Source organism: Alligator sinensis, unplaced genomic scaffold (genome assembly GCF_000455745.1).
Source record: "Alligator sinensis unplaced genomic scaffold, ASM45574v1 scaffold108_1, whole genome shotgun sequence".
Classification (NCBI taxonomy): Eukaryota; Metazoa; Chordata; order Crocodylia; family Alligatoridae; genus Alligator; species Alligator sinensis.
In genome coordinates this window covers 1,371,564-1,384,658 of record NW_005842110.1, presented here as the reverse complement: position 1 = coordinate 1,384,658, position 13,095 = coordinate 1,371,564, and the positions used below count along the sequence as shown (strand labels likewise).

The 13,095-nt window shown below is 45.4% G+C and overlaps 1 protein-coding gene across 1 annotated transcript in view; it reads right to left on the bottom strand.

The window, feature by feature from the left end:
- ITPKA (inositol-trisphosphate 3-kinase A) overlaps positions 1 to 13,095 on the bottom strand; it is a gene marked incomplete at its 5' end in the record, with an annotated part of 58,509 nt that overhangs the window by 2,833 nt on the left and 42,581 nt on the right. Inside the window, 4 exons of the mRNA XM_006024622.1 lie at positions 1 to 46; positions 885 to 956; positions 3,585 to 3,686; positions 11,082 to 11,286. The exon at positions 1 to 46 is cut by the window's left edge and continues 2,833 nt beyond it. Coding sequence (XP_006024684.1) covers positions 1 to 46; positions 885 to 956; positions 3,585 to 3,686; positions 11,082 to 11,286 — 425 coding nt within the window. The remainder of the gene's footprint in view (positions 47 to 884; positions 957 to 3,584; positions 3,687 to 11,081; positions 11,287 to 13,095) is intronic.

Below are 13,095 nucleotides of genomic sequence, written 5' to 3'. Positions count from 1 at the left end.
CATTCCTGTTGCTATCATGCACAAAGAGTAGTGAACTTCCAATGACCTGCAGAGAGAAATCAGGTGGATATGATCAAAAAGTTATTTACATCTCCCCCAGTCTTCTAATTTACCCTGCCAAGTGCAAGGCACTGTGACCTGCAACTACACAGACTGCTGGGCTGCTTTGCCTGTACAGTGATAACCTGTGGGCCAAGCTGCTCAAAACAACATGCCTGCACTGTCTGGAAATAAGAATGAAGGGTGAAAGAAACCCCAGCAAAGAAGTAATTCTTCAGCTCACTTGCACTGTGGCTTAATTAGGTGGATTCATGAGAGAACAACAATTACTTCTGAAGAGAAACTGCAGTCCAAATCAAAGAGCGAGTAGTAAAAATACTGCCAGTGTCTAAGCGCAAAATTATGACCAACATAAAACAAGCAGTCATATCTCTAAGCTGAAACTGTAGTAAATGAATCTGACACTGTGTCCCTCCCAGTAACATTACTTTTTCTGCAGCAATGCCAGATAAGCTAAGAAACTTGCGTAAATCAACCATGTGAAATCAGAACTGGGCACTATATCTGTACCACCCACCAGCACCCCTACAATGACTCCCAAAGGAGCAAGACAAGAATAGCTGTGAGAAGCCAATGCTAGTATGCCATCCCCTACAGTGACTTCTGCCAAGTGGACCTGGGACTAAAAGATTTGCCCCCTCTCAACCTAGATGATATGAGGAAGAAGAATTTGTGGTCATGTGTAGTTCACATGCATTAGTTTCTTCCTCTTAAATACTTTCCCTATACCTCTCTCTAGCCAGCAGACTATTCTGAATGGGCAGCTGAATGGTAAGCTGAGACAGCCATGAGTCACATACAGCGTGCATTCACCCACAGCTCACCTCATGTCGTTTAAAGAAGTCCGAGGACTCAAGGATAGTGCGGATTTCATGCAGACGCCTGAGGTATTTTTTCTGGAAGAAGAGGGAGAAAATGAAGGCATTTAGGTCGGGGGTAGAGAACGATACTCTGTTTCCATGGGTTGCCATCACGACTTTTTATTCTAGGGCAGACACACTTCAGATTGACAGGTACATTATTTGAAAACTACTCTAAACAATATATTTGATAAGGTGCCCATTCTTAAAAGAAGACAGTGTGGAAGGACAGGACTGCCTGGCCTCAAATAAAGGTGCGTGTCAGAATCCCAACAAACTCATCTGCCTAGGTCTGAAAGAGGCAGTAGTCACCTGGCTAGAAAGTCAGGTTCTTAAGGCTTCTCTGGATCCCTCATTTCAGAAAGAGGGAAGGCTAGGCTCATGCAACTACTTTCTTTTCAAGTGAAAAGACCATTAAATGAAATCTATGAAATAATGAAATCTGACTGTATCAGGGCAGGATGAATATGGAGAAATTTGAAGCCTGTTGAACTTATCAAATTGCCTAGCACTTCTGATAACTGGGAAAAATGCACCTCAAATGCTGTCCCGTTTCCAGGCATACTGACTTTGAAGTGCAGGCATTTCCTTGGGATGGCCACTGCATGGCAGTGGAATGTAGTAGCATCCTTTGAAGTTCCCAAGCCATAACAGAGGTTATGAGGCCATACAAAGACCAGGTCACAGGCCAGAAGAAAAGAGGCTGATATTGTTCTTGAGAGTGAGAGTACAGGGTTGCTTCTTAAGCTATACCTCACACATGGAAGGACAACACACCATCAAGCTCCACCTTCTCCCCTTTTACTGGCTTTATTTTCATAGATTTCACAGACATCAGGGCTGGAAGGGACCTCGGAAGATCATCGAGTCCAGCCCCCCGCCTAAAGGGCAGGAAGTCAGCTGGGGTCATAGGATCCCAGCAAGATAAGCATCCAGTTTCATCTTGAAGGTGTTCAATGAAGGCGCTTGAACCACCTCCGGTGGCAGGCTGTTCCAGACCTTGGGGGCTCGGACAGTGAAGAAGTTCTTCCTTATGTCCAGCCTGAAACCATCTTGAAGTAGTTTGTGACCATTCGACCTTGTCATCCCTTGGGGCGCTCTGGTGAACAAACGTTCCCCCAGATGCTGGTGGTCACCCCTGATAAACTTGTAGGTGGCCATCAGATCACCCCTGAGCCTGCGCTTTTTCAGGCTAAAGAGTCCCAGGGCTCTCAGCCTGTCATCGTAGGGTCTGCTTCCCTGACCTCTGATCATGCGCGTGGCTCTTCTCTGGACTCTCTCAAGCTTCTCCACATCCTTTTTGAATTGGGGAGCCCAAAACTGGACGCAGTACTCCAGCTGCAGCCTCACTAAGGCCGAGTACAGGGGGAGAATGACGTCCCGGGATTTGCTTGAGAAGCATCTATGGATGCAAGCCAGCGTTTTGGTCGCTTTACTAGCCGCCGCATCGCATTGCAGGCTCATGTTCATCTTGTGGTCAATGATGACCCCCAAGTCTCTTTCTTCCATAGTGCTAGCCAACATAGCACTGCCGAGCCTATAAGGATGCTGTGGGTTTTTTTTCCCCAAGGTGGAGAACCTTGCATTTATTGGCGTTGAACACCATCAGATTCTCGTCCGCCCACTTGCTGAGCCTGTCCAGGTCAGCCTGGATAACCTGCCTGTCTTCTGGTGTGGATGCTTTGCCCCAAAGTTTGGTGTCATCGGCAAACTTGGCCAGTCCGCTTCTGACTCCAGTGTCCACATCATTAATGAAGATGTTGAACAGTATGGGTCCAAGGACAGAGCCTTGGGGGACCCCACTGGTCACAGGACACCACGATGAGTGACTTCCATCGATTACTACCCTCTGGGTCCGACCCCGGAGCCAATTTTCCAGCCAGTGGATCGTGGAGGACCCAAGGCGACAATTGGCCAGTTTCTCCAAGAGGCGATCATGGGACACCAGATCGAAGGCTTTTTTGAAGTCAAGATATATGACATCAATCTCTTCTCCCTTGTCCAGGTGATAGGTCACCTGGTCATAGAAGGAAATGAGATTGGTCAAGCAAGACCTACCCGCAACAAACCCGTGCTGGCTATCCCTTAAGATGTTGATGTCGGCCAGTCCATTAAGGATGGCCTCTTTAATAAACTTTTCTAAGATCTTCCCTGGGATAGAAGTCAGGCTGATGGGCCTATAGTTAGCAGGATCCACTTTCCTCCCTTTCTTGAAGATAGGCACCACAGCCTTCTTCCAGTCTTCGGGCACTACACCAGAGCGCCAAGAGTTTTCAAAGATCCGTGCTAGAGGCATTTACATTTAGTTTGCAAATCAGAGTGGTTTGTTACTGCACCCAACGTTCAGGCACCAACACCCTGAATTACAGTCCACCTTGCTTGGCAGCACTGGGAAAATACGTACTTGCTTGCCTTGCTTTCTGCTGACTCAAAAGTGTTTTGGTGAAAATGCTCAGTCATTACCAGCCACAACTGCTGTAAGGCGATCCCTCCCAGTCATTTCCCACAAGCCCAACAATTCTCCATCTTCACTCCACTTGTGTAATCACCTTTCTCCCCCAGAAGCTTCAAGGGGATCTTGTCTACTGGAGGGCGCTGTGGTTACATGTCAGCAAGTGGGCTGAATTGACCAGGTACTAGTTCTTCTCAGAAGTCAAGACTTACCAGAATTGCCGTGTTGCCCTCAATGAATTCCACGAAAACCTGGAAAACTTGCTCCTGTGTCTTGGTCGTTTTGAAGTTTGTGTTACAAGTCCCATCAGCCCTCTGCACAAAAAACAAACCAAGAAAGAGGGGTTTATACTGCATGCCTCAGTCATCTAAGTAATGAATCTCCTGAATCATCAACAGCTCGGTTTCTCTCTCATCAATCAACAAGTGGGTGGCTGAGCCGGAAGAGTGAAGATAAATCAAGCAAGGCCGGGAGGGGTGGAGACCAAAAGGCAGACTCGAAGGCATCTGAACAGTGCTTGGTTTCCTGTTGACTGCAGTTTCAAAAGACCTCTCAAATATCACTAGCCTGGGCAAAGGTTTTCCCTCTCACTTTATGAGCGACTGAAACCTGCAACGTGTGAAGGGATGACTGTGGGGACTTCTTTGGCTGCATTCACTTCTAGGCAGACACAAGTATCCCCAATATCTGTGTGAATGTCTGGGGGGAGGAGAGAGAGAGGGGTGCAAGGAGAGGAACATTCTGTGGGCTCTCAAACCTGACCTGAGTTAACCCATCTCTCAGTGGAGAAACCACCAGCCTGTGGGTCAGGTCTTTCATTCCCCAATAAAGCACCCCCTAATATTAGTGTGTCCTAGAGTCACAGAAGCAAGAATTTTTTTGCAGATAATAAAAGCTTGTGTTTGGAAGTATCCGTGTGTCAGACACTGTGTCACTGTACAGTGGGTGCGCAAATTTGCAAGGTAAAAGGTGTGCATGCATATATTTACTTGGGTCCTGGTGAAAATTTGGATTATCTAGGTGTTTGAGATGCAATAGCACATGACAATGTGAGAGATGTGCCTGTTTATGTGGTTTTGGTGTTCATATGAGAAGGCTGTGAAAGTCCAAACGTATTTGTTGACACACACAATGGGCATGTGCATTTCTGTGTGCGTTTCAACATGTCATCATGTCTATGTGACATGAATGTATATGTTAAGGGCATACATGCATGACAGGATGACAGTAGTAGGTAGCAGCTTATTCTTATATAATAAAGGGCTTAGTCCGTCTGCCAGTCTGCAATGCTCTTGGAGCACTCTGATTGGTTAGTGAAACAACTAGTGCGGAGCACCGCCATGACAGTGGGGACAGAGCGGGAGGGGTGAGGGTGGGCAAGGCCAGCACCCCATGCTGCCGCCACCTCTGAGTAGGGCCATGGAGGGGGGTGAGGCCAACAGCTCTGGAGGCAGCAACAGCACAGGGTGCTTGCAGAGGGGGACAGAGGGGATGGTGGGGCAAACTTCCCATCCCCCCCCGATCCTAGGAGGTGGCAGCAGCACGGGGTTGTGGGTAGCAGGAACCCCCCCCGGGCCCGGGGGTGGGGGGAGGAGCCCCCCCCCCCCGCCCGTGATTCTTGACAGGCAGAATTCAGTACTTGGCTAGTACTTGTATTAAGTGCTGCAGTGTTACCAAAGCAGATCTCTAGTATTAATCCAACAAAACTCATCATATCCATTATAGTAGCCACAGAGAAAATATGTCTTCTTCCTACAAGATAAAGTTATTGCACTAAAACTGTATAAAATTCTACTCTGGGTCTAAGCAGGTATACCATTTACACTACAGCAAAATTTGGCCCAACTAATACTGCAAAGTTTTCAGAATTATCATGCAGGAGAGTTAACTGACTGTATGGCACAGCTATGCATAACACCCTCCCACTTAACAGACTATCTTGCAACAGAATAAACTGACTTTATCCCAAGACTGTGTTAGTCTGATAAGACATGTGTAAGTTATGCAAGGGAAGTATAGAACGTAGGCAGTTGGATTTAGAAACCATCTGAAGTGCTGTACCAGTGTGGTGCACAAATATGTAGGGAGAGGTTTTGAATTTCAGACCGCTGTCTAAACAGTATGCTAGCTATATATGCTTGTACTCCCATGGCACCAGCAAAATATCAGTGGAAGGAAGTTTACTGGGAAAATGCATACACTTTTCATCTTATCTTACATAGCTGCTCTGTTCTATGTAGGGAACGGAGATAGTACTTTTTATTACTATTTCAATACACAAGTTACCTGGTTCCCTTATCTTTTCGAAATACCTTTACGATTGTGCCACCCTTAAGCAGTTAGCTGTGGAATGCCAACTGTGATTACTGCCTTTCTGCTTTCTTTAAGTACACGTCCACCTCTGAGTTATAGTGCACTCTCTTTAAGTGCATAGCAGGACTGAAAGAAAGCTTTGCACTAACCCAGAATATGCACTCATCAACTAACAGCAACAGCTTGTGCTAACCTTTTTGCACCTCGTTGAGGCCCCTTACCTTGTTTCTCAGAGCCCTTACACCTCTCTCACACCTGGAATTTGACAAACTAGGCAGTTCTGGGATGCTTTTGAAGACTTGAAATTGAAGGGTCCTAGTTTTACCATTTATTCTGTTAAGTGGAGTAATGTTGCACTATTCAGTTAAATTAATTCTCCACGTATCCAAAGCACACATAAGTAGAGTATACTAAAGACTAGGTCTGCTATTATATAACAGACTATATAATTATTTATATAATTATTATATATATTCAGAGCACAAGCTCTGAATATGCCTACGCAGCTGCACTGACTTTCCTCAGCATCCTTCTCTCTGGTTGCAGTGCAACATGCAGCTTAAAACCCATGCAGAGCTGTGCTGGGACCAGGTATGTGAAAACTCTGTCTGCACTGCTGCTAGTTTTCCCAGCTCCCCCACATCCTGGCTGCAGCGTGGACACAGCTGGAAGCTGCCCAGCCCCAGAGAAGCTCTCCGCTGGCTGGAAGCTGCGCTCACACCACAATGGAGGGGAGGGAACGGAAGGAAGACACAACAGTGGTGCAGATGCCTGGCCCTGGCACAGCTTCCCATGGTCTCAGATGCTAAACCCACTCCCCTATTAGGGACTTAGAATGGGGTGCAGGAAACAGCAGCAGCACAGGCACAGCTCCCGGCTACCTGGACCTGGGTGCGGGCACAGGGAATGCCCTCTGACACTGACATGCTGCCAAAACCACCCAGCCCACGTCTGACTGGAGTCAGGAGGAAAGGGAGAAGTGGCAGCAATGCAGGTGCAGCTGAAAGCTGCCCAGTCCCAGCACAGCTCCTCAGTGCCTGGCCTGGTGTGGGCATAGCCGCTGACACAGGCAAAGCCCTCTAGCTCTGCAGGCTGGATCCAGTGGATCTGGGGCTGGATCCAGCCTGCAGGCTGTATGTTGCCAACCCCTGCATTACACTAACAGAGAAACCATTAATTCTGAAGCTAATCACAGGGCTCCGACTCTGATAAGACTCTTGGTTTCTGAGGTTTCCAGACTCAGAGATTGAGTGTCACATGCTCTAAGGTAAATAAATAGGCTCCACCTGCCTCTCATGCAAGAACCATGGAAGACAAATGCAGTACAACACAATAAACTGACAAAGGGCAAAAGTAACCCTGACTTACACTTTTTCCTGCATATGGTGTGGGGAAATGAAAGTGACTGAAACAGATTAGAGCAGCAGGGCTGGAAGGGACCTCCAGAGGTCATCTAGCCCAACACCCTTCCTCAGGCAGGGTCATCCCTATCCAAACCATCCTATACAAATCCATAATCTAGTCTCTTAGCAAGGTTACACAATCAACCCTGACAACACAAGACATAAGGAACTGAAGGAATTAAACCAAATTATTTCTGTATTCAGTGACAAAGGTTATTTTATTGAGCAATGGTCTCTGACCAACCACTAGATGGCATAACTAGTTCTTTAAGCACCCTATAGGCTTGCCTTCCAAAATGGGCACCTATGCAACTAGATTTCACTAAACTGAGGATACAAAAACCCATAACTGCTCTGTTAAAAACAAGACAAGGATGTCACATGGACAAGTGCTTCATATGACCAGGCTGCACTTCTATATAATGCTTACAACCAGCAATGCCTAGAGGTCAGAGCATCGGAATGATTGCTTGGTGACCTGACTCTACTGTAAATAGGGATTCAGACAACTCACCTCACTTTTCTGTCTGTTTTTTTTTTTTTTTTTTTTTTAAAGGGGCCCACTGAGGTACCTACCTCAGAGGACTGTCATGAGGATAAAGGAAGGTGGAACGCACTGAACATTTTACAGACCATCTAAATGCTCAACATTCTAGATCAGATGTAGGCACTGCCCTGCTCCAGGAGAAACTCCAGGCAACATTATGAAGACTCTATTAAGGAGGTAAAGTACTCCTCCTCTCTTCCCTTACACACATAACAACAGACTGCCTAGGGAAGTTGTGGATTCTCCATCACTGAAGGTGTTCAAGAAGCAGTTGGACAGCCATGGGCAGGGATGATCTAGACACAGCTATGCCTATGTTCTGTTATGGGTGTTTCTCGTGCTTCTGGGCTTTACTAGTTGTCCCCATCCCCCATTTTCTGCTACATGTCAGGGTGTTTTTAAACCTTCCTCAGAGGCATTGGTTGTTGGCTACAGCCAAGGCTGGGGACCAACTGGGATGCGTCAATGCTCCTACTGGGAACAAAGTTGGAAGTTGCTAGCTAGAGGAGCCTTGCCCCTCTGCTCAGGGTCAGACCAATTGCCATATTTGGGGTCAGGAAGGAATTTTACCCCATGGTCAAAATGCTATGGACTGTGAGGGTTCAGGCCTTTCTCTGTAGCAGGGGTGTGGCCTTCTATCTATGGTCTCTTGATCACATATTGACAATATTTCATATACACAGGACATTGGCTGCTAAAGGTTTCCTGCTTTACCTGTGGCAAGTTAGGGTGTTAGGTCTATGTCATCAGGGTTGACAGTAATCTTATGCAGAGTTTAGATTATGCATTGTATAAGATGGTTTGGATAGAGATGATCCTGCTTCAGGCAGGAGGGCTGGACAAGATGACCTCTGCAGGTCCATTCCAGAGCTACTTCTGCATGATTCTACAAAATCAGCCAGCAAGATGTTTAAGAACTAACTCCAGGAGCAAACTGAGCATCCCCTTTGATTCCCTGTGCAGAGGAACAGCAATTATGCAGCTCCTTGCTCCCACAGTTCCAGTCATATACCAAGGTCCAGTATAAGCAGCATCGCATATCATATGCAGTGACCAAAATGCACTGGACACAGTTGCCATATCTGCAGAGATAACACATACAAAAATGATATCACTTGCATCCCAGAGAACTAAAGATTGAGTTCAAATGGGAATTGGGAGAATTTTTTTCAAATAAAATGCAATTCAATAAGAACAAGTACATGGTATCGCAATCAGAAACAGTCAACAGTACTAATAAAAAACAGGGAAATGGCTTATTGGGAAGCAGCTCCTCAGGAAAAAAAACAACAGGAATTATAGTGGGTCACAAACTGAATACAAGTTAGTAGCAACACGTGGCAAAAAAGCAAACATACAGGAATACCTAAACAAAAAAGAGAGTAATCAATGCATTCTACTCTGCGCTGGTAAGGCCTCAGCTAGAGCACGGTGTTCAGTTTTGGACACCACACTTCAACGAAGATACAGATCAATCAAAGAAATTCCAGATGAAGCAACAAAAACTGATTACAGGTCTAGGAAGTATGATTTATGAGGGAAGTCTGGAAGAATTTGGCTGGTTTATCCTTAAGACAGACAGACTAGGGAAGACTTTTGTTGCATCTTCAAATATGTAAGATGGCTGCAAAAAGGAAAATACTAAACTGTTCTCTAGGTTCACTGGGGACAGGACAAATAAGGGGCTTAAACTGCAGCAACAGACATTTTGGATTGATATTTAAGCCCTTGAACAGATTAATTAGGGTAGTTGTATAATTTCAATCACTGGAGGTTTTTAAAAACAGGTTAGACAAACCTGTCAGGAGTCCATTTAGGTTTGGCTGATCCTGCCTTAGGACAGCAAGATGGACAAAATGACCTCTCAAGGTCCCTCCTTAACCCCTTTTTTAAAGACAACTGTCAACGTTATTAGATGCCAAGTGGTAAAAGGTTAATCACAAAGAATTTAAACTCATAAAAAGCATCTGAGAAGAGATGCAAGTCCCAGAATTTCCTCCCAGTAATCAAGCGCACAAGCCCTGCATCAAGAGAAGACTCCACCACCAAGTCATTTCTGAAGGGGCATACTCAGTCCTAAGCCAGCTGGGCAGAGCAGTGTGGAAAAGCCTACCACTACACAAGCTGGGGGACTTAATCAGGGTAGATTGTGAATGTAGAAGGAAGAAAGCACTGGCAAGACAGAAAAATGGGTAGTTAAAAGGACTTTATCATGCCCTTTTGTTTTTGTTTATTCGTCCTTCATCCACCTAGGCTTCAAAAGCCAAAGCAGGGTTAGACCAGAAATCCCACTTTTATTATCTTAACTAAACACATGAAATCTATAAACTGTTATATATTGGGGACATGATTTGGTAAATGCCCTGGAGTCAAACTGTACAGCAGAGGGTGATAAACCCTGATAGACAGTGACCATCTCACCATGGAGAGTCATTTACATGTTACCTTAAAATTTTTAAAAATAAATTATTGTCAGTGTTCACGTGAGGTACAGGATTGAGCATCCATTTGCCCTGCAGAAGACAGTCATCACAATAGACCATATCTGGCCATAGGAAAGAATCCAAAGTAGTCCAGAAAACCAGTTCAACCTCAGAAGAAATCAGTCTATACCAGCTAGATGAGGAAAATGACAGAGGCCTGCCTCTGGGTCCACTCTTAAGTAACTCAGTCAGATATCACCAGTGTCTGGAGGCCAGGAAGGAACCTTGTTCTGAAGCTACCCATCTGATACTCCTGCGGGGTATAAGCAGGGGAAACATGATGGCTTAAGGACCTGACAGTGTAGATTGCCTGGGTTCTTCTAGACTCTAAAGTAACATAATGGCCTATATGGATGGACACCTGTTTGTCTCGGGGAAGGAGAGGGCTGTGTTACAGATGTGCCTACATATTCACCTTTACAGTTCTGGGTCTACTCTTCCAATACTCAATAGCTTCAATTCCTGAAGAAGGGGACGCCTAGATTCCAAGAAAGTTACATCATGTCATGCTAATATTTTCCAATTACATCAGCAACATGGGAATAACTGCTTCCCTCTAATTTCCTCAGAATAAAGCGGTGTGCTTTCAGGGTGGCTTGTGGGAGAAGGTAATTGCTGTGCAGCAAGGGAGGACAGCAGTCCATCAGTTCAGAATTCCCCCACACTGATTTCACTTTCATTCTGTTTACAGCGCAGAGCTATCTGGTTTCACTTTATAATGTTCCTGTTGTTGTTCACAGTGTGGTTAATGTGCTTCTGGTGGGTTTGGTGTTTTTCACATCTCATGATGCTTTTCTTACATTTACCATAGAAGCTAAAAAGCCACAAAAGAAAAAAGAAAAAAAAAACCCAGTATGACTCCAGCTAATAAAGTCTCACTTTATCTTTTTAGCAACTAGGCTGATGCTGCATAATGACATGTTGATTAATCATCAGAGCAGGCAAAAAGCCGAGTCTGCTCACCTTAATCCCTTCAATCCTGAAGCCCAGGTTGGCACTGGAGCTGATGGTCTCCCTCCACTGCATGTAACGAGGCTTGGTCACAGCATGCTGTGCATTCTCCTCAGCTGTGGGTGCGAGAGGGTCCACTTCAATCATTTTCTTGTACATGTCCTTACGGAGCTTTGGTTTTTCACGAGCTTTAGTCAACTCCTCCTCTAGGTACGTCCTGTAAAAACAGAGGCAGCAAGACTGATAACTCCCTGCACACATGCAAGAAAACTAAGAATTATCATCACCCCCATTTTAGAGAGAGGGAAACTAAGAAACAAGAACCAAATGACTTGCCCCGAGGTTACTTAACGAGTCAATGGCAGACTCTATAATGCCAATTGTCAGTCCTTGCTCTTACTGTTGCCTTCTAACTACAACTTTCATCTCCTGCTTATACTGTGGGATAAATGTTTGATTCCAATTCTGCACCATGACACAGGATGGTCTCATCACAGCAAATCTCAGATAGTTCGAATGCAATAGCGCCAAGAAGGGATGTCTAATAGAACCTGAAAACTAGGGCTATGCAAAGCAGGCAGTACAGGTGACCCTCGTCATTCATGGGGGATACATTCTCGTGATCCCCGTGAATGACAAAATCCACAAATAAGGCACTGTGTTCATGAATGCAGTGCCCCCAGTGGCTGGGGTGGGCACGGCTCCGGCAGCAATGGCGGGAGCGCAGCAGCAGGAGCCTGGTGGCAGTAAGCACCAAGGAGCTCCTTTAAGTGTACAAAGTGTATTTAAAATGTGGGTTTGGCATTCGCAAATATTTGAAACCATGAATGCCGAACCCTCAAATAGCGAGGGTTTCCTATATTCAATTTGGATTTGGCCCGATTCAGGGGACAGTGATTCGATTAGCTGATTTGGTTCACTGTCCTGATTCGATTCAGCTGAATCTGAAGATTTGATGCTGATTCTCTGAATCAGCGATTTGGCCATAGACACAGCTTTATGTGTTGTTTCTATGCACCTTGAGGTACCGGGTGTGGCTCATGAACACCAAGATGGGTGGGGGCAGATGGAGTGTCCCACAAGAGCATGCTCGGCACCAGATCCGGAAGTGGACAGGAAGCTTCCTATTTGATTTGGATAGATTAATGGGTCTCTTGATTTGATTCGGATTCAGAGATTCGGTCACTGAAACTGAGCCAAATCTCCTCTGAATCGAATCAGCAACCGAAGCTTCACACAGCCCTACTGAAAACCTCTCTCAACTCAGAGTTACAGTTGGTTTTCCAGGCCTCCGAAGCCAGTTGAAGCTGTACATTTCAAACAGCATATAGAAAAAGCCCTGCAGCTAATTTCCAAGCTCCACCTGTAAACTATGTTCAGCATGAGGGAGTTGCCACTCACTGTTGATCAAGAAGTTATTCAAAATAGGACTGTGAATGACCTCAATGTCTCAGTGGATATTCTGAGCCGTCTTCTCCCTCAGCACTCCTTAAATATGTCCAGGGGCTGTGTGTTTTGGGCTTGACTCCTCCTTCAAGGGGGTGGCATAAATCTCCCCCTTCTTCATTGTGGGCAGGTCTGCACTAGATGTCTTTACCTCCAGGTAACACATTAACAGCTTCCTTGAGATACTTAACCTGCTTGTGAAGGCTGACATACACTCCCCATGTGTTAGATACTTCACATTTACAGATAATCCAGTAACTCAAGGAGAAAAAGTTGAGCAAAGATGAGCTCATGGAGGAAATGATTAACAATGTCATCTACATCATTGCCATGGAGCATCTGAGTAAGCCCTAGTTCACAACTCCCAGATCTATTGATCCAAGTTCTCTGCAGATCACCTATTTATTATCAACATATGGCTCACATTTTTGAGGCTTTCTTCATAACACAAAAACCAAAAAAATTACTTTTTTAAATACACAAGCTGGTATTCTGAAGAACATGGCAAGCAGCAGCAGAAATACCAGGATGGCAAAGGGATTCATGCTAGTGATCTCTGAGCCTTGGGGTTGGCTAATGG